The sequence below is a fragment of the Pseudorasbora parva genome, chromosome 17, assembly GCF_024679245.1.
Source record: "Pseudorasbora parva isolate DD20220531a chromosome 17, ASM2467924v1, whole genome shotgun sequence".
NCBI classification, from domain to species: Eukaryota; Metazoa; Chordata; class Actinopteri; order Cypriniformes; family Gobionidae; genus Pseudorasbora; species Pseudorasbora parva.
In genome coordinates, this window is record NC_090188.1 from 2,965,183 (window position 1) to 2,986,621 (window position 21,439).

At 35.7% G+C, this 21,439-nt stretch overlaps 1 protein-coding gene across 1 annotated transcript; it reads left to right on the plus strand.

Moving 5' to 3' along the window:
* The first annotated feature begins 2,000 nt into the window (after positions 1–2,000).
* cacul1 (CDK2 associated cullin domain 1) lies at positions 2,001–21,123 on the plus strand. Its single transcript, XM_067421062.1, has 8 exons — positions 2,001–2,341; positions 3,499–3,625; positions 4,857–4,959; positions 6,243–6,338; positions 7,552–7,654; positions 13,313–13,402; positions 16,891–17,029; positions 20,191–21,123. The coding sequence occupies exons 1-8, from the start codon at positions 2,143–2,145 to the stop codon at positions 20,228–20,230; spliced, it is 897 nt and encodes a 298-aa protein (XP_067277163.1). The 5' UTR covers positions 2,001–2,142; the 3' UTR covers positions 20,231–21,123.
* The last annotated feature ends 316 nt before the right edge of the window (positions 21,124–21,439 follow it).

Sequence of the window (21,439 nt, forward strand, 5' to 3'; positions counted from 1 at the left end):
TAAACTGGGCATTAAGATCTTTATGAAGTAGTTATAATACCAGCGTGATTCCTTCATGCAGTTTTGTTGTATTTTTGTATTCTCACTTCTTTAATGTTAAAAAAAAAGACTTTTCATGTCTCAAATTTTGTTTACGTAAATGCAGATTGGCAATTCTGCAAAAAGCTAAATTGTCACCAAATTTGTTCAGACAATACAGACTTCACAAATGTAGCATTTTTGACAGTTTCTACTCACCCGCCTGCGAAACACTGTAATAAATACTGCGAAATACTGTAAATGATGCATGTAAGTTTCTAATTAAGAATAGTAGAGTATTTTGCTTGGTAATAAAATATTGAAATAATCTGCAGGATGATAAATTGCCGGCGTGTTTAAGTAGCCTGACTTAACCATAGTTGCATGTGCACTTATTTTACATTTACCGTAGTAAAACGGCACATATTTATGCATGTTATCTCTATGTAGCCTCTTTTAATGCACATTGCTGTTAAGGTTTCAAGGTAAAGATATAATGTGCAGCTAAAAGTCTAAACTTTATTTTTATATGGATGGATGATGGATGAATATATGATTGGATGGATTGATATACGGATGGATGGATGGATGGTTATATGGATGATCGAGGGTGAATATAAAAATGGATGGATGGATTGATAGATGATGGATGGGTGGGTGGTTATATGGATGGATGATGGTGAATATATGAATTGATGGGTGGATGGATGGCTAGATTGATAGAGGATGGATGGGTCAAGGTATCTTTATTAGTATTAGTCTATCTCTATTAGTTTATTAGTAATTTGTTGCACAGACAGGAGATTATGCAATCCATCCTTAAGACAATTCATAAAACATTATACATACAATAATATATAAAAAGGTCATGACAATGTGCTTCTACACACTCCCTCGACATCCACCTTGGATATAAAATAACCATGCATGTCATCTACTGTTTTCATTTAATTATTCTATAGCTGCAGGTACAAAAGTGTTCCTATATCGTCTAGTTCTCCACATAGGGGCCACAAACCGACATCCAGAGGGGAGGAGCTGGAGCCGGAACTCATAATGTAAAGGGTGCGAACAATCTTGAATTATAAACCTTGCCTTACACAGTAAATAGTTGGAGTAGAGATCTGCTAAGTTACATTGTGGTTCTCCAACAATTTGATTCAAAGAATTTTTGTTCTTCAAAGACAAATGACCAAATCACGTCACAAGGGAGAATGAAGGGATTGATTAAATGAAGGCCCGATGGCCCAATGGGTGGTTATATGGATGGATAGATTGATAGATGATGGATGGATTGATAGATGGATGAATGGTTATATGGATGGATGCTGGATGAGTGGGTGGATGGATTGATAGATGATGAATGGATGGATAGATGGTGGATGGATTGATAGATGGATGAATGGTTAAATGGATGGATGGATTGATAGATGATGGATGTATATATGAATGGATGATAGATGATGGATGAATAGACGAATGGGTGGATGGTTATATATATATATATATATATATATATCCTTATATTTAAAAAAAAGTTTATAATATAACCACCTAAGTTTGAGAATGAAGGTATAACAAATCAGGTTTTAATATTTATTAAATAAAATTCCTTTTAAAAGTTAGAAGAATGTTAGTAGAAAGGACAAGACGTCAAATGTTTGCTTTGAAGGATAGCAAGAAATATTTACAGTGGTATGCTACCACATCAAGTTATGTTTTCTTAAATTTCAATTTTTTCTATCGCCTGAGGACTCTTATTTTGACATGTGGACTGTTGTTTTGACACGTTCGCTGTCAGAAAAAAAGTTAGAAAACAAGATGTCAAATGGTTATGTTTGAAGGATAGACATTTCTACTGTGGTATTATGCTTATTTGTTTTTAATAATTTATGTATATTATTTTTTTTATATATAAAAACAAATGTTTACTTTTTCTTTCGACGACCGCGGACTCTTATTTTGACACGTCCGCCGTTAAACGGAAGTCCGTGTCGCATCTCGCGCATGATCTCGCTACAGATTGAAAACAAAATAAACAGGAGTGGAGTCGCGAACATGCGTCGATCATCGATCAGCTGAAGACGGTCCGGACTGACATGGGCCTGTAGAGTTGTGTCAGTGATGGAGGAGATGGAGGAGGAGCCGCTGGACAGGATTGAGGATGATAATCATAACTGTGGCGCTGCGGGTGTGTGTGAGAGTGTGTGTTCACCTGCGCAGGTGTGTGTGGATTATGACTCCAGTAGCGAGTCCGACAGTTCGGCCACATCCGCGTCCAACGGTGCCGCGCTGCTGCTCAACTCCTCGAGCTCCAAGTTCCGTGAGTTACAGCTCTGAACACCCGCAAAAGAGTGTTTATGTGTGTGTGTGTGTGTGTCAAGTGTGTCAGGTGTGTGTGTGTCAGGTGTGTGTGTGTGTGTGTGTGTGTGTGTGTGTGTGTGTGTGTGTTATTTTTCAACCAAAAAAAAGAGAGAAAGATTTATATAGTTTTGAATAATAACACACAATATATGTAACATTATGTTCATCAAAGAATTCAAAATATCAATTCAAACCTATTAAATGTTGTTATATCAAATAAACACAATACAAATGTATTCAAATATGTTTTATATAATATTTTTATATATATAATAGTATACACTTATATATATACACACACATATATAATGTATCGTTTTTATTAACATATTTTAAATACATTTTTATTTATTTAAATTTTTACAAAAACCTACATTGCAAATTTACAAATTTTCTACATTTAAAATTTAACAATATTAATAAAGTTAATAAACAGTTTATAAAGTTATTTTTATGAACTTTTTTTTTATTTAGATGTTTTTTCCCTAAAAACAATGCAAATTAATTAAAAAGTCTTAATAAAATAAAAATTATTTAAAAGTTATGTTACTAAAATATAGTTTTTAATTATTTAGGCTATACGTGTATTATTTTGCTGTTTTTATCTGAAAATCATAAATTACTTTCTATAAAATAAAAATATAAACAAATATTATTTTTTATTAATTTTACTTAATTTTCTATTTTATTAATAATTTGTATAAGTTTGTTTTATATATAAATAAATTATAATCAAGTTATACAAAAATGAAGAAATTATGTTTTAATAAGACGTTTTTATTAACATATTTTATTTTGAAGCGATTCAAAAACCATCACAGCGAACATCTGAAGTGTCTCAACTGAAGGAAATAATGCATTATTTATCAGCTGTAATATATCGGCCAAATGTTCTTATCGGGCCGATGGCGATAACATTATAAATGAATCATATATGGGCTGGTATATGTGCTTCACTACCGAAAACATAGCCTTACATGCACCTTGTGATAATACCGTTGCACTGAATCCAGTGATATTTACCAGCATGGTACTGCCAAAATACTGAGGTAGAGAAGAGTAGTTTATTCCAAGCCTCATCGTGTGTGAGTTTGACTCTGATGTTCATGTGTCTAGTGTTGAACGCAATGACAGCAGAAGAGTACAGGACGCTTTACTGGCCAAAACTAGAGCGAGCCATTGAGCATCTGCTCACTCAGAGCCCAGTGGACCACATCTCCATCTCATACGAGCAGATCTACAGGTCAGTGTTCCTCCAGTAAAGAGATAGTTCACCTTAAAATAAGAATGTGATGTTTATCTGCTGACCCCCAGTGTATCCAACATGTAGGTGTGTTTGTTTCTTCAGGAGAACACAAATGAAGATTTTTAACTCAACCGTTGCTGTGTGTCGGTCATATAATGATGTGAATGGGTAACAATTATATGAAAAAACATGCTTAGACAACATGCACAAAGAGCCCTGTGGTTCATGACGACACACTGATGTCTTAAGACACAAAACGGTCAGTTTGTGTGAGAAATCGACCCGTATTTATATCATTTTTTACCTCAAATGCAACTCTATATCCAACAGCCTGGAACGCGCGTCACTTCTGTTAAAGCTGCTGTCCCTAATTATTTTTCTGTTCAAGATTTACAAAAATTATATAATGAGAATGTACAGCATGAACCCATTTTCCAAACCGTGTTTTTGTCTTGCCCTGAATCATTATGGTACACTTATACCATGGTCTGTTTTAATACTCGATAATAGTTCCAGTCAGTTTGATTACAGTTCGAAATTAATCCGCCACTATAAACACTGGTAAACCTAGGAAACAGTTACGCTTGCAAACAGAGTGACAGTGGCAGCTGGCAGTATCAGCCACAGATATACATATCTATGGCAACATTAAGTGACATGAGACATGACGTGACACACAGAAGCCACTGGCACATATGTCACTATGCGCAGGTATGTATACGTATACCTATCTATAACTATGCGCGTATTGGCACATCCGTGGCACATGCGGTCTTCATTGTCATGTCACTGACATTATAGCGACACACACTGACATGACACCTGCATGACACGAGTTGCGGAACATGTCGCCGTGTGTGCAAAAAGTTACGGACTGCAGCTTTAAGGTCAATAATACATGATCTGGATATACCCGATATACGAGCCAGAGCGTGAATAATGATGTTTTATGTTTGTAATTCTTTGTGCATGTTGTCTAAGCATGTTTTTTTTTACTCTCATAGAGTTGTTACCCATTCACATCATTATATGACCTACACACAAACAAACAACGGTTGAGTTAAAAATCTTCATGTGTGTGTAATGAAGAAACAAACACACCTACATGTTGGGTGCAGTGGGGGTCAGCAGATAAACATCACACTCTCATTTTTGGGCGAACTATCCCTTTAAGGCAGCGAATCAGCCGAGCAGACTCAACATGCTTGTGTGTTTTCTCCTCCTCCAGTCACGTTTATAAGTGTGTGTGCCAACAACACTCAGAGCTGCTTTACCACGACCTGATGTGGAAGATCACGGCTCATCTGGAGCAGGTGTCGTCTGAGCTGCAGGTCAGTGTGTCCGCACGTCTAAACCATGAACTGTTTGGGATTTTTACATTTATATTAATGGCAAAATATGATTTTTAGATAAAAGAAGCAAAATAATACATGCATAAATATCTATTTATTTAATTATTTTTGAAGGTATTTTTTTTACTGACATTTAAATATTAAATAAAAGAAGCAAAATAATACATGCATAAATATGTTTTTCATTTTTATTACATTTAAAAAACATTTTATACATTGCAAAATGTGATTTTTAGATAAAAGAAGAAAAATAATGCATGCATAAATATTTTTTAAGTTAAATTTGATTGCATTTAAAATAAATGGTTATGCATGGCAAAATATGATTTTTCTGGTAAAAGAAGCATAAGCGTAGTTTATTCAGAGTATATTAGCAATTCAATTCAAAACTATTTTTATACTTGGCAAAAAATTATTTTTAGATAAAAGAAGTAAAATAATGGATGCATAAATCATTTTAAAAGTTATTTATTAATTACATTTTGAAATAAAATTTTTTTACATGGCTATTATAGATGGATGGATGGATGGATGGATGGATGGATGGATGGATGGATAGATAGAAAATATTATTGTTTTTATTTTTTTGAAAAGAAGAGAAATAATATTTAGCAAAAAAAGTATTTTTTTATTTACATTTAAAATAACACATTTTTATAAATAATAATAATAATAATAATAAATTTTATTTATAATGCACTTTATATTAAACAAAATCTCAAAGTGCTACAGAATTTAAAAACAAAAACAAAACAATCAACAACAATAAATAAATAAAACCGAAAAATAAAATAAAATAAATTAAACAAGTAGCAAGTCAATTAAAATGGCAAAATAGGATTTTCAGATTTTAAAAAATCATGAATGCATAAATTAAATAATATTTTAAGACATTTATTAATGCCTTAATTATACATTTGTTTATTTTATTAAGACTTATTTAATACATTTGTATTGTTTCTTTTTAGAAATAATAATAAAAACAAATAATACATGCTTAAAATAATTTGTGTACTCAAATTGTGTTTATAAAAATGGCTTTGTATAAACTTTATTAATTTTCAATTTTAATACATTTTATTTTTTTGTTAAATATCTTTAAAAACATATATTTCATTCATGATATGAATATTTTTCTGAATCTTAGTTTATTTGGAGTTTGTGTTAATCTGGAGTGCAGGGACTGACATGTCCAGTAGTAGATGAGAGGCTCCAGTCCCTCTGGTTAATAAAGGCTAATGCTGTTGCTGTGTCTCCTGAAGGCCAGTCCTCCAGAACATCTGATCGAGAACTTCAACCAGGCTCTGGCGCAGTACACCGCCGCCCTGCACTGCATCGTCCCCGTCTTCATCTACATGGTAAACACACTCCCTGCGTCCCAATTCGCATACTATCCATAATAAATAGTATTCAAAATAATAATTAGTATGTCCCAAATCGAAGTACAGATCAACGCACACTCTTAACGGCTGATATTACCCACAACCCATTGCGAGTTTGATGATGATTCGATTAGAACTACAAACGCGGATTTAAAAAGCGTTAAAAAACTACAAACATGACGGATGTGTGAGTCAGAGAGAGAGGTTTAGATAAAGGTTTGAGTGATCATTTATCAGTATTTAACCTGACTAAAGATATTTACTCAGTGTTTTCCACATTATATTTCACCTGCAGCAGCATTGTGAACTTTTTTAATGACACTTTTGGCCATTAACTTTTAAATGCATCATTATATTTAAACTGCAAACACATGAGGAGAGTCTGCATTAAAGACACACACATGGCAGATCAACGAGCGGCTTCATTTCTCTCCGTTACGGTAGGAAATTAAACTGAATGTGGAGGATTTTAACTGTTATGAATCTGACGATGATTGACAGGGCAGTTTAAAGGTGCACTATGCAACTTTTCGTCCACTGGAGGGCGCCAATTCTAAACGGTTCGCGAGTACTGGGACTTTTATTATGAGGGGATGGGACACAGTCGCCGGGCGCACACACTTCCGCTTTTTCCGGTCAGGTAAAACAGCTATTTTTATCATTTCAGATAATTTTATGAGATAACTTGGGCCATCCGTCCGCTCTCTTCCCTGAACTGAAATTAAGTAGTGGGCTGTACTTTCCTGCAACTTTATGTTGCCCGCATACCGCCTCCCATGGCCGAGACTGGTATTACGACACCTGTCGGGCCGGGGCTAGTAATGCTACTGCTAATTAAGATTGATATCTCTGCAGCACTATAACTTGACATTTTTTTAATGACATCCTCACCCTTATTTCTTCTCTTTCTTTTGATGCGTGTAGGTCATTTTTGGGATATTTTTACCTCAATTTTTACACATGGCACCTTTAAACTGTTATGGGATGCACGTAACTAAGCAACAGAGTCCGTTAAACATAACAAAGTAGTCCCAAAACTTGCATACTCTTCTGCTACACACTCAAAAAGTATGTGTACATACTTTTAGGACGTAGTATAAGTAGGCGAATTGGGACGCAGCAACTGTGTTTTCTCGAATCATTTGAATTCTGTAGTATTAACGTTATCTGCCTTTGAACTTTCTTAAAGAACAAGTTCTACATTGAGACCAAGCTGAACCGAGACCTGCGGGACGATCTCATGAAGCTGTTCTCCGATCATGTGGCAGAGAAACACGTCAGCACGTTACTGCGTGAGTCTTTATATTACTACACCACCATTTTCTGCAGTATAAAGAAGAAATGCCATTTTATCTCATTCTGATTGACGCTTTGCAAATAAGGTCAAAGCAGAAATGATTCGGACACGGATATAATGTTTCACTGGTGGGTTCAGGACACTATAATTCATGTCTATACGTGAGGAGAGCAATATGAAGTAAACTGTGTGGTATTATACCCAACGATTCTTCATACGTTACTACCTGTAAAACTGATAAACATTTGGGAGCAAAATGATTTCGATACTTTGAGCTGAGCTGAGCATGTTTTGCTGAAGTGATTTTACTTTAATTGCTAATTGTATTAGTGTATTGTAATGTGTGTGTGTGTGTGTGTGTGTGTGTGTGTGTGTGTGTGTGTGTGTGTGTGTGTGTGTGTGTGTGTGTATATATATGTGTGTGTATATGTATATATATATCAATCAATCAATCAATCAATCAACTTTATTTATATAGCGCTTTTACAATCACGATTGTGTCAAAGCAGCTTCACAGTGTCAAACAGGATAATATTGCGACAAAATTAGATTTGGCTGTACAGTCGTACTGGAGAAAACAGTGATGTTATCAGCTTATTTTAATTTATCATATAGCGACAATGTTGGCAGATCAGTATTATAGTTTATAGAATTAAATAAGACCTAATTCATAGATTTTATTTGTATAATAAGTTGAATAACTTTAATCATATTTTTAGTGTCCCCAACTGAGCAAGCCAAGCCAAAGGCGACAGTGGCAAGGAACCAAAACTCCATCAGGGCGTGATGGAGAAAAATAAACCTTGGGAGAAACCAGACTCAGTCGGGGTGCCAGTTCTCCTCTGGCCTATTAACACACCGTGTAAGATTATTACTCTGGCAACCTTACAGGTCGGAAATCATATTAGATCGGATTATTCAAAATTTTCAGGGTATCACGGAAGAGACAGATTTATTTAGGATGGGGCGTCAATTACACAAGAGTATGAATACATGAAAGATCGGAATTATTGCGCCGAAGACGGGTTTGAGCATGTCGTGCCAGTGAGGCAAATTCAGAGGAGACACCATTTGACACGGCTCAGCAGACACTCCAGGATGCGTTGGTCATGTCCAGGCAGGTCCACCATCCGATCCGGACAGGGCCCAGATCCGGGATAAACCTCGAGATAAACAGAGAGACTAACATTAGCGTAGATGCCACTCTTTTTATGATGTAACGAGTACATCAGGTGTTATGGGAAGTGTTCCCGGTTCCGGCTGACCTAGTTAATGCAGCCTAACAATCAGTCAATTGAATTGAATAATGAAAGTTAAAAATGTTCTATGTGTATGCCATAGTAAAGAGATGTGTTTTTAGTCTAGATTTAAACTGACAGAGTGTGTCTGCTTCCCGAACAATGCTAGGAAGACTATTCCACAATTTAGGAGCTAAATAGGAAAATGATCGACCGCCTGCAGTTGATTTAGATATTCTAGGTATTATCAACTGGCCAGAGTTTAGAGACCGCAATCGACGTGATGGGGTATAATGCGTTAAGAGCTCGCTTATGTACCGGGGAGCTAAACTATTTAGTGCTTTGTAAGTAATAAGCAAGATTTTAAAATGTATGCGATGTTTAATAGGGAGCCAGTGCAGTGTTGACAGAACTGGACTAATATGATCATACTTCCTGGTTCTAGTAAGAACTCTAGCTGCTGCATTTTGGACTAGCTGGAGTTTGTTTATTAAGCGAGCAGGGCAACCACCCAGTAGAGCATTACAATAATCTAGCCTTGAGCTCATGAACGCATGTACTAACTGTTCAGCATTTTGCATTGAAAGCATGTGCCGTAATTTAGATACATTTTTAAGATGATAGAATGCGGTTTTACAGATGCTAGAAACGTGGCTTTCAAATGAAAGATTGGTATCAAAGAGCACACCCAGGTTCCTCACTGACGACGAGGGCTTGACAGAGCAGTCATCAAGTGTTAGACAGTATTCTCGGTTACTACTTGTGGAGCTTTTCTGTCCAATAATTAAAAATTCAGTTTTATCTGAATTAAGTTGCAGAAAATTACTATTCATCCAATTTTTTATATCAGCTATGCATTCTGTTAATCTTGTGAATTGGTAGGTTTCGTCAGGGCGTGAGGAAATATAGAGCTGAGTATCGTCAGCATAACAATGAAAACTAACGCCATGCTTCTTAATGATATCTCCCAGTGGTAGCATATACAGGGTGAAAAGCAACGGTCCTAACACTGAGCCTTGCGGTACCCCATACTGAACTTGTGATCGGTGTGACATCTCTTCATTTACTGCTACAAACTGATAACGGTCAGATAAGTACGATTTAAACCATGCCAAAGCAGTTCCACTAACGCCAACATAATTTTCGATTCTATTCAGAAGAATATTGTGATCGATAGTATCAAATGCAGCGCTAAGATCGAGTAACACTAATAGAGAGATACAACCACGATCAGATGATAAGAGTAAATCATTTGTAACTCTAACTAGAGCAGTCTCAGTGCTATGATATGGTCTAAATCCTGACTGGAAATCCTCACATATACCATTTCTTTCTAAAAAAGAACATAATTGTGAAGACACGGCCTTTTCTAGTATTTTTGACAGAAAGGGTAGATTCGAGATTGGCCTGTAATTGACTAATTCATTAGGATCAAGTTGCGTTTTTTTAATAAGTGGTTTAATCATAGCCAACTTAAAAGTTTTCGGTACATATCCTAATGTCAAAGATGAATTAATGATATTAAGCAGAGGATCTATGACCTCTGGAAGTATCTCTTTTAATAGCCTAGTCGGTATAGGGTCAAGCATACATGTTGTTGATTTTGATGATTTTACAAGTTTAGCCAGTTCTTCTCCTCCTATAGCAGTGAATGAGTGTAATTTTTCCTCAGTGACACTACAGCGCTCTGTCTGAAGTGATACTGTAATAGACGGCTGCATGGTTATAATTTTATTCCTAATATTATCAATCTTACTAGTAAAGAAGTTCATAAAGTCATTACTGCTGTGTTGTTTACAAACATCAGAAGCTGAAGCTTTATTTTTTGATAATTTAGCCACTGTATCGAATAAATACTTAGGGTTGTGTTTGTTTTCTTCTAAAAGAGATGAGAAATAAGCAGATCTAGCAGTTTTTATGGCCTTTCTGTATGCAATCATGCTCTCTTTCCACAAATTGCGAAAAACCTCTAGTTTTGTTTTCTTCCAGCTGCGCTCCATTTTCCTGGCTGCTGTTTTAAGGGCCCGAGTGTGCTCGTTGTACCACGGCGTTGGATTATTTGCTTTAATCTTCTTTAAGCGCCGGGGAGCAACTATGTCTAAAGTGCTAGTAAGGAGAGAGTCAATAGTTTCGGTTGCAGCATCAAGTTCATCTTGGCTATCTGTAATGCTGAGGAGATGGAACTGATGAGGAAGATTATGTACAAAGCAATCTTTAGTCGCAGCGGTTATCGTCCTGCCATATTTGAAGCGAGGGGATGGCTTTGCAGCCTTAGGTAAATTAAGTATACATGATATTAGGTAATGATCTGAGATGTCATCGCTCTGCTGCAGAATTTTAACAGTATCAACATTTATTCCATGTGACATTATTAGATCTAAAGTATGATTAAGGCGATGAGTGGGTCCCGATACGTGTTGTCTAACTCCAATAGAGTTTAGAATGTCTCTAAATGCATATCCCAATGCGTCTTTTTCATTGTCTACGTGGATATTAAAATCCCCAACAATTAGTACTTTATCTACAGCTAATACTAACTCCGATACAAAACCAGCAAATTCTTTGATAAAGTCTGTATTGTGCCCTGGTGGCCTGTAGACAGTAGCCAACACAAATGTCAGACGGGATTTATCATTTACACTACACAGTGTTACATAAAGCACCAAAACTTCAAAGGAATTATATTTGAAACTAGACTTCTGAGTAATACTGAAAATATTATTATAAATTACAGCCACACCTCCCCCTTTACCTTTCAGACGTGGCTCATGTTTGTAACAATAATCTCGGGGGGTGCACTCATTTAAAGTAATGTAATCGTCAGGTTTTAGCCAGGTTTCTGTCAAACACAGCACATCTAAGTTATGATCTATAATCATATCATTGACAACAAGCGTTTTTGGCGAAAGGGATCGAATATTCAGCAACCCAAGCTTTATCAATTGTTCATCCGTATTATATCTGTTGTTTATTTGTTGGACATCAATTAAATTTTTACTGTTGAATGGTTTTGATGGTTTTTTGTATTTACTAATTCGGGGAACAGACACAGTCTCTATATGATAATATCTAGGTGAAAGAGTCTCTATGTGCTGGGATTTAGCTGACTTTGGTGACGTGAGACAGCTAGCAGACGGTTGGTTTAGCCAGTTTGTCTGCTTCCTGACCTGGGAAGGTCAGGATATATATATATACATGATATATATATCACACATATATATATATATATATATATATATCACACACACACACACACACACACACACACACACATACATACATGTGTGTGTTTAAATGTGTATATATTATTTATAAATAAACATGTTTCTTATTAATACATATTTAATGTATGATATATTTATTATTTCTTTGATAAATATTATTTCTTTATTAACAAATACATTTTATATTTATTATCTATATATTTATAAATATAATGTATAATATATGTATTATTTAATAATTAATAAATATATTTATATGTATTTATTATTTATATATTTGTAATAGTGTTTTATTTATTTATAAATAAATTATATAGATATATTCAAATGCATGTATTAATTTATATGTTTGTAAATATATTTTACTTATTTATTTGTAAATATGTTTTGTTTATTTATTTATTCATGAATAAATATATTTTATTTAAAATATATTTTTTATTTACAGCACTAAAAAAAAGTAAGAGACCAATTAACATCGAGAAATCAATGATAAGTAGTCTCTTAATTTTTTCCAGACATGTATATTTATAACTAAATATCTATTTATTATTTATTTATGAATAAACATATATCCATACATCCATAAATATATATAATACACACACACACACACACACACACACACACACACACACACACACACACACACACACACACACACACACACACTCACGAATAATTTTGGAAACAAATTAAAATGGCTTTTAAGATTTCCACCTCCAACATATAATTTCTTTATAAAATGTACCCCAGTAGTGGTAGAACCGACTGAGTCTGGTTTCTCCGAAGGTTTATTTTTCTCCATCATGCCCTGATGGAGTTTTGGTTCTTTGCCACTGTCGCCTTTGGCTAGGCTTGCTCAGCTGGGGACACTAACATTTCAACTAAATATCCGAATAAATGTAATTACTAAACTAAATTAACTAAATCAACTATATCACAGATCTGCCTGCATTGTCGCTATATGACAATTGAGAGGAGCTGATGACATCACAGTTATCTCCAGAGCGAATCCAATTCTGTTGCATTATTTTCCTGTTTAACACTGTGAAGCTGCCTTGAAACAATCGTCATTGTAAAAGAGCTTTATAAATAAAGCTGACTTGACTTGTGTGTAAGAAAATGCTGAAGGTGTCTGAATACATTTGCTTTGACTGTACATTTAAAGTGTTTAATTTTTCTCTCCAGCTCTTCTTAGAAAGGCTCATTCCATGCCATTTCAAGTCAAACCGTCAACGATGGAGAGCGTTGTGAAAGGACTTTACACCCTCCGACCAGGTACGACTTTAATGCTGGTGCACGTTTACTTATGCCCGTTCTTCTTCACACACCGCACAATGTCAGAAATGTAGCATGCTAAATATTTTATATATATTTTATGCTTAAATATCTCTCAGATCGCGTCTGTGATGAAACGCCTCACCTGATTGTCACTCGTGAACAAGCACTGAATTTCAGGCAGTGGTTTAGGGCTGTCAAAATTGCTCAAATGAAATTCCCTCTAAAAATATATATATATATATATATTCGAACTATTCAAACATGTGCATTTTGTCAATGGGTGCGTTTACATGCACACCAGTAAGCCGATTACTCCAAAAAATCAGCTTATTGAAATAAGCAATTTTCCCCGTTTACATGCAAACCAGTAAACGGACAACGCAAGTATACCGCGTTTACATGACTATTCATAAACCGGGTTATTTCCTTGTAGTGTCGTCAAAAATAATAATGTCCGTATATCTGACTCTGAGTTTTTCAAATGTTACGTCAGTTGTGATGTTAAATAAAGTGTGCACAGTGTCAGCGGGAGATTTACGGCTCATATTATCCCTTATGCAGTTATGCAGCGTTTTGACTGAACCTCTTCTACTTCTGCTGCATGAGAAAAGAGGACAGCTCTTTACAATGTTCTGTGTCTTAAATGAGTCTGCGTTTGTGATATATGTCCTTATTTCATGCAAAACACTAGCTCTTTCTGTCTGGATGCGTTTAAATCTGCTGTAAATTTGTGTTTTTGTCACCTATCCCCCATGCACACTTCAATAAGCCGACAGAAAGCAGGTTAATGCGTTTACATGCAGCGCGAAATCGAGGTAAGAGGCAAAAAACTACCTGTCCCGACCGGTTTATGCTTACGCCGTTAATGACATTACTCCGATAAAAGAAAACGGGTTACTGTGTTTACATGACCATGTTCATCGTCGGCTTATTGGGCATAATCGGCTTAAGAACGTGCATGTAAACGCACCCAATGACGCGCATTACGTCATTAACAATACAAAGAGACATAACTACTTGTATAGCTGGTCTGTTTAGTTCTCTGCGGGTACGAGCGATGAACGCCGCTGATGGTCTGGAGCTCACATCATAATGGCCAAGACCGCAGACCTCACTCTCTCCCACCCTCTCCCTCACGCTCTGCGCATAACGGTTTAAATGAACAAACTTTGAGTCCTGATCAAGAGTTTTGTGCAAGCGATTTAAGGTCATGACTTGTCCCAGATATAGCAGGCTTCATTCAGTGATTGAAACAAATATTATTAATATTAATTTAAGTTATACAGCATATTGAACGCTCCGAGCGAGCTCTGCTGTCATTAAACTTGACATTAAACGGTTAATAGTCAAACCAGTGAAGCGGTGTATTTATACTTTATTCATGCAATATCTCTTCAGTCAGTACAGTAGCCTACACTTTATTAATGTTTCTTTTGTTTTATTTATTCATGAACAAATATATTTTATTTATTAATAAATGTATTTATTTATGACTAAATGTATTCATTGATATTTTGTAAATATATTTTATTTATTTATAAACCATTTACATTTTTTTTATTTATGAATAAATTGTATGTATTTATTCATGAATAAATATATTTTTATTTATAACATATTTTTTATTTATATTTATAACTAAATATGTATTGTGTTTATTCATTTATTTGTGAATAAACATATATCCATAAATATATATTTTATTGCACACATACACATATGCGAAAAGCTTTCACGATTTCCACCTCTAATATCATTTCTTTATGAAATGCACACATAGTGTGAGTTCAGATCTCATTATAGGCGTATGTCACGGAACATGTCGCTGTGTATTGTGTCCATAGGGTTGTGTCACGTCCAGCTGCCTACACATGCCGCTGTCTGCCATGGTGAAACGTTTAGGCAACTCCAGAAGGAATGCGTTCACATTTGTAAAAGTGTTTATTTCTTATTACATAATTCCATAAAATTAGTTGTGAAATATTAAATCCATAACTGAGTAGGCCTAAGTATGCATAAAACTAATTATTGAAGACTAATTATTTATATTAATATCAGAAAATCATTTATTTAATATACATTATGTATAAATAACATTTTATATATACATTTTTTTTTTTTAAATCAGATAAAGTATTTACAAATTAGCCTTAATATATCTGACTGATACTATCAAATACTGTTTTTGCTGCTGTCTAACTTGCAAACAAATGTCAAATACACCACTCGTTGATGTTCCTCAACTGTAGTACGTTATGGTGTCTCTTTTCGCTGGCTATGTTTGTACTGACACCTAGAGGAGAGCGTGCAGCATGATGCAAAATTAAAGGTTTACAGTAACGGATGCGACTGTTAATGCGATATTTGTAGAGACTTATGATGAATGGTTTGTTCGTGTTTTCTAGGACGTGCAGTTTGCGTGATCAACAACTATGACATTACATAAAGCATTCAGTGGCACATTCAACTCAGATACTGATTGTCACAAACTGACACATATTACTAACTTTAACAAGTTAGATTAACATTTATTCAGGAGGAATAAAATCATGAAAATAGGATATTTATTTTGGCTTTTGTGGCACAGTTACATAGCTGCTCAGCTCATCTGCCAGTGAGTGTCGCAAAAGCGACATGTTCCGCGACTCGGTGTCACTGCCAGTGTCAGTGTTTCGCGAGTGTCAGTGACACATGTCACTCTCCACTGACACATGCCAATCAGAGCCGGAAGTGCCGCCGCGCGTGTCACTAAGCATAGCGACATATGCCATTGGCTCCTGTGCGTCAGATGCCATGTCACTTAATGTTAACACCGCCTCTCTATTTCTAGCATGCACGCATTTTCCGCGCGTCACCCAGGCTGTGTGCAAACGCCAACCTGTTAACATGGGAGCCGAAACAAAAACGGACACTCACGGCACGCTTCAGTGTGTCCCCAGATTTGATTAGCCAAGTTATTGATATTTAATCAATGGGCATAGTCTGTAGGCTGAGTTGCATACATAGAAAAATCGTATATTGTGTTTCTTTGTTGTTGGTTTATACTTATTTATTTGTGTGTGTGTGTGTGTGTGTGTGTGTGTGTGTGTGTGTGTGTGTGTGTGTGTGTGTGTGTGTGTGTGTGTGTGTGTGTGTGTGTGTGTGTGTGTGTGTGTGTGTGTGTGTGTGTGTGTGTGTTTTCAAGGTTTTATTGAATGCATTCCTCTTGTATAGTCTTTTACTTTGGAATTTTAAGAGCAATAAACATATTGCAATGTTAAGGAATTAGTTTTTTCATTCAGATAATTAAATCAACATGTATATATTGCTATTAGGCAATTAATAGAGAGATAATCGAATTGAATCGGACAGGGAAAATGAATCGTTAGATTAATCGATGCATTGAAAAAATTATCGCTAGATTAATCATTTAAAAAATAATCATTTATCCCAGTCCTACGCTGTATGTTTTCTCATTATAGCCCGCCGTTTGTTTTCTCCTGTAGACTGGGTCCCTCTTGCTCCGGCTCTGTTCTCCAGATTCATTCCTCAGATCGATCCTCCGGCTCTGGAGTCTCAGCTCCCGTATTACGCCGCTCAGGACCAGAAGCTGCAGATGGAGCTGTGCCAGAACGGCTTCCCCAGGTACGGCTGTCTGCCAGCCTCAGGTTAATTCTGCATATGTTGCTGGATGACATGAGTGACTCGACCTGACCAAATTCTGAGAGCAAATTCCTTCTCAAAGGGTTAGCTAGTTGGGTGTAGACCCATAAAGGCACTAAAAATGTCATTACAAAGCCCATCTCACTACAGCGGCTCTACAGTCATTTTATGAAGCGGCGAGAATAGTATTTGTGCACACAAAAATATCTAAATAACGACTTCTATAGTGATGGGCGATTTCAAAACAAAGCTTCGAACGGCTATGAATCAGTGAATGGATTCATGATTTGGATCGCCAATGTCACGTGATTTCAGCTGTTTGACACGCGATCCGAATCATGAATCAATACGAATCAATCTCTTCATAAATGATTGTAGAGCCGCTGTAGTGAGATGGGCTGTGTAATGACGTCTTTAGTGCCTTTATGGGTCTTGAGAGAGGAAATGACATTGGTGTCAATGAAGGCCTTTCTGAGCCATCGGATTTCAACACTAATATCTTCATCTGTGTGTGAAGATGAGCGGAGGTCTGACGGCTGGCCAACCACAGGAGGATTTAATGACAGAATTTACATTTATGGGTGAACTAACCCTTTAAGACCCCCAGAGCTCGCTTAAAGACAAGGGGAAATCGGGCTTTCGAAAGTGATTGGATCGACATTATTGAGCAATCTTCCACACACTATCAGAACCGCGTCCACTTTACCTGAATTCAACACTAGCCTAAAAACTCATTTGTTCTCTTTGGCTTTCAACTTATAATTTTGTTTTAATTTTATATCTAGCATCAATCTATTATAAAAAAAAAAAAATCTTTGTTTTTTTCTTGTATTGCATCTGTACTGTTGTACAGCCCTCTGGTCATTTTTAAACGTTCTTTATAAATAAACTTAAAGTTGAACTTGAATCCTGAAGACCCTTGGTGCATCCAAAATCGCATGCAGGTGCTACATTTAAATTTAAATTTAGTTTATAAAAAGTGTGTCCTATATCAGGGTGTCTAAACTCAGTCCTGGAGGGCCACTGTGCTGTATAATTTAGCTCTAACTTGCCCAAAAAACAACTGCCTGGAAGTTTCTAGTATATTTTTCTTGCATTTGTACTTATACTGTTGTACAGCACAGGGGTTTTCAAACTTTATGATGCCAAGGACCCCCAAACATGATGAACCTTTTATGAGGGACCCCCTTCCTAAAATCCATATTTTTATGTATGAAAAAACATTTAAACTGTTAGATAAATAGTGTGACATTATAAATACAATGTATTGTTTCCAAACTTAAATCAGCTATACTTAATAATCAAAGATTATTTATATAAGCACCGGGGTTCCTAACATACTGTGTTAAGAACCCCAGTGAGCAAGATAAATGTGACTATAGTAAGAACAACTCACTAGAAAGATATAGAGCAAACGTATAGAGTACAGGCCAAAAGTATGGACACATTGCTATTTGTAATGTTTTTGAAAGAAGTTTCTTCTGCTCATCAAGCCTGCATTTATTTGATCAAAAATACAGATAAAAATGTAATATTGTGATATATTATCTCAACTTAAAATAATTGGTTTTTAATTTATTATACTTTAAATGATCATTTATTTCTGTGATGCATCATTCCTCCAGTCTTCAGTGATCATGATCCTTCAGAAATCATTCTCAGATGAGGATTCATTTTCAAAGTTGGAAACAGTTCTGCTGCTTAATATTTTTTCATAACCTGTGATACTTTTTTATAATACTTTGATGAATAAAAAGTAAAAAAATAAATTAAAAAAAGAAGCACATTTTTTTTTAAATAGAAATCTTTTGTAACAACAATATACACTACTAGTCAGTAATTTGGGGTCAGTCATTTTATTTCTTTTTTTGAAATAAATCAATAATTTTGTTCAGCAAGGATGTGTTAAATTGATACAAATTGATAGTAAAGGAGATTCATATTATTTGAAAATGTTTTTATTTTGAATAAATGCAGTTCTTTTGAACCTTTTATTCATCAAAAATATTAGTTAGCAGAACTGTTTCCAACACTCATAATGAATCCTCATATGAGAATGATTTCTGAAGGATCATGATCACTGAAGACTAGAGGAACCATCCTGAAAATTCAGCTTTGCATCACAGAAATAAATGATAATTTAAAGGTGCACTATGTGGTATTTTTGCAGTAAAATATCCAAAAACCACTAGGCCAGTGTTATATATTTTGTTCAGTTGAGTACCTACAATATCCGTGTCAGCATAGCATCTGAGGGAGTCGCCTGTCAATCGCGTCATATGTGCGCTACCCTCGGTTTGGGGTTTTATTTGGCAGGAGCGCTTTACTCTTAGCAGTGTGAACAAGTGAACGCGCGGAGTAACGTCATAACATCACTTTCAACACACTTAAATGTATCTAATATGATAAACAGAGCTGCATTACCTCATAATCATAACCGGAAGAGCGGATCAGTGCAGGCGCCCGGCGACTGTGTCCCGTCATAATAAAATTCCCGGTATTCGCGAGCCTGGTCCTGCTCTGCTTCACACTACAGTAACGTTAATAACCGCATTCATGAACGTGATTTCTGCCCGAGTCCTATTTTCCACCGGCTGTGAGGTGAAGACCACATCTCCCAAGATGCTGCGCTCACACCTGCCGTCATCAAACTACGCCTTTGATTAGAATAGGCGCCCTCCAGTGGACGGAAAGTTGCATAGTGCACCTTTAAAGTATGATAAATTGAAAACCAAATATGTTAAATTGTAATAATATATCTCAATATTTAAAAAAAATATGTATTTTTGATCAAATAAATGCAGGCTTGATGAGCAGAAGAAACTTCTTTCAAAAACATTACAAATAGTAATGTGTCCATACTTTTGGCCTGTACTGTACAATTATGGGAAGTACAGCCAGAAAGGTGAGAAACATTTAGAAATGAAACAGTGAGAATGTTTGGTAGACCTAATCCACGTTTGCTTTGTGTTTTTATCCTCTGAAATTTTCTGGGGACCCGTTAGAACCTTCTTGAGGAACCCTTGGGGTCCCCGGACCCCTGTTTGAAAAACCCCTGGTACAGCATATTGGTCGACCTGTGGTCGTTTTTAAACGTGCTTTATAAATAAACCTGAACCTAATCTTGACCCATTGTTCCGCAGGGGCGATCAGTCGAGGAAGCGTGCGAGTGAAGAGTCGTGACAGAGCTGTGGATTTTTACACTACTTCAGTGGCTGCAGGACCTTCTGATGCAGAGACACTGTTCATACAGTCCTTTGGGGATTCTCGGATATTTTGAGGATTCTCAAACGCATTAAAGAACTACGCAAACATGAGCACCATCATGACCTACGGCCTTCAGTGTGTGTGTGTGTGTGTGTGTGTGTGTGTGTGTGTGTGTGTGTGGGTGTGGAGACGCTTCGGTTTCTGGCCAGTGAGCATTTGCAGATGTGCAGTTATAGGAGTTGGGTTTATGGGAATGCTCTTTTCTCATGCTTCCAGGTTGATTTGTCCATTTTCCCTCAGTCTCATCCGCTGCCTTATCATGTGGTTTCAGGACGGAGGTTTTAGGCGTGTTATTATAGCGTGACCGCCGTGAGACTGCAGTAACGTCATGTTGGATGTTTTGCCACGTGATGAATGAAGGTATTCAGAAACCATCGTTTTTTTTAAATATTTTAGGATCACTGCTGTAGTTATCACAGCTCTCTTTGGATTGACACTTTTATTTGACGACCGTATTACCTGATAATGACGTGCCTTTGGCTATTCGCCTTTCTTCCTTTAAGACTTTTTAAGTGAAATGTGATCTGTAAATCAATACTTTACTATGAAAACTGTACTTTATTTCTTTTTTTTCTTTTTTTGCATCAGTCGATAATCTTTATATTTGTGGAAGCCCATTTTCACCACATAAATAAAATTAATTCTTCCGGTAAGTCATTTTGAGATAAAAGGACAAAATTATGATTCAAATGACATAATTGTGCTAAAGTAATGAAATTAAATTCAAAATTATGATTTAAAAATAAAAATGGTCAAAGTCAACATTAAGAGATAAAACGTCAAAATTACGACATACAAAGTCAAAATTGAGAAGTGGTAATTCTTTGACAAAAAGTCACAATTATGAGATGAGTAGAAAAATCGAAATGAGATAAAGTTAAAAATTATGACTTAAACAGTTGGAAATATGACTTTAAAAGTCAAAATTGTCACTAATTCAAAATTAAGAGGACATAGTTTGAAAATTTAGAGTCGACATTTTATGACTTTAAAAAATCTAATTTGTTTAGTCAAAATTATGTCATACAAAGTCAAAATTATCAGATAAAAATCTAAATGATATGTCGGAGTTTTAAGATGAAAAGTTGAAATTATGAATTGGAATTCTAAGTCAAAATTATGAGG

Bases quoted from the DNA above. Each gene is read 5' to 3' on its own strand.
- cacul1 (XM_067421062.1), top strand. From the start codon at position 2,143: ATGGAGGAGATGGAGGAGGAGCCGCTGGACAGGATTGAGGATGATAAT. The intron at 2,342-3,498 runs GTGAGTTACAGC...TCATGTGTCTAG, and splicing joins CTCCTCGAGCTCCAAGTTCC to TGTTGAACGCAATGACAGCA. The intron at 13,403-16,890 runs GTACGACTTTAA...TTTCTCCTGTAG, and splicing joins ACTTTACACCCTCCGACCAG to ACTGGGTCCCTCTTGCTCCG.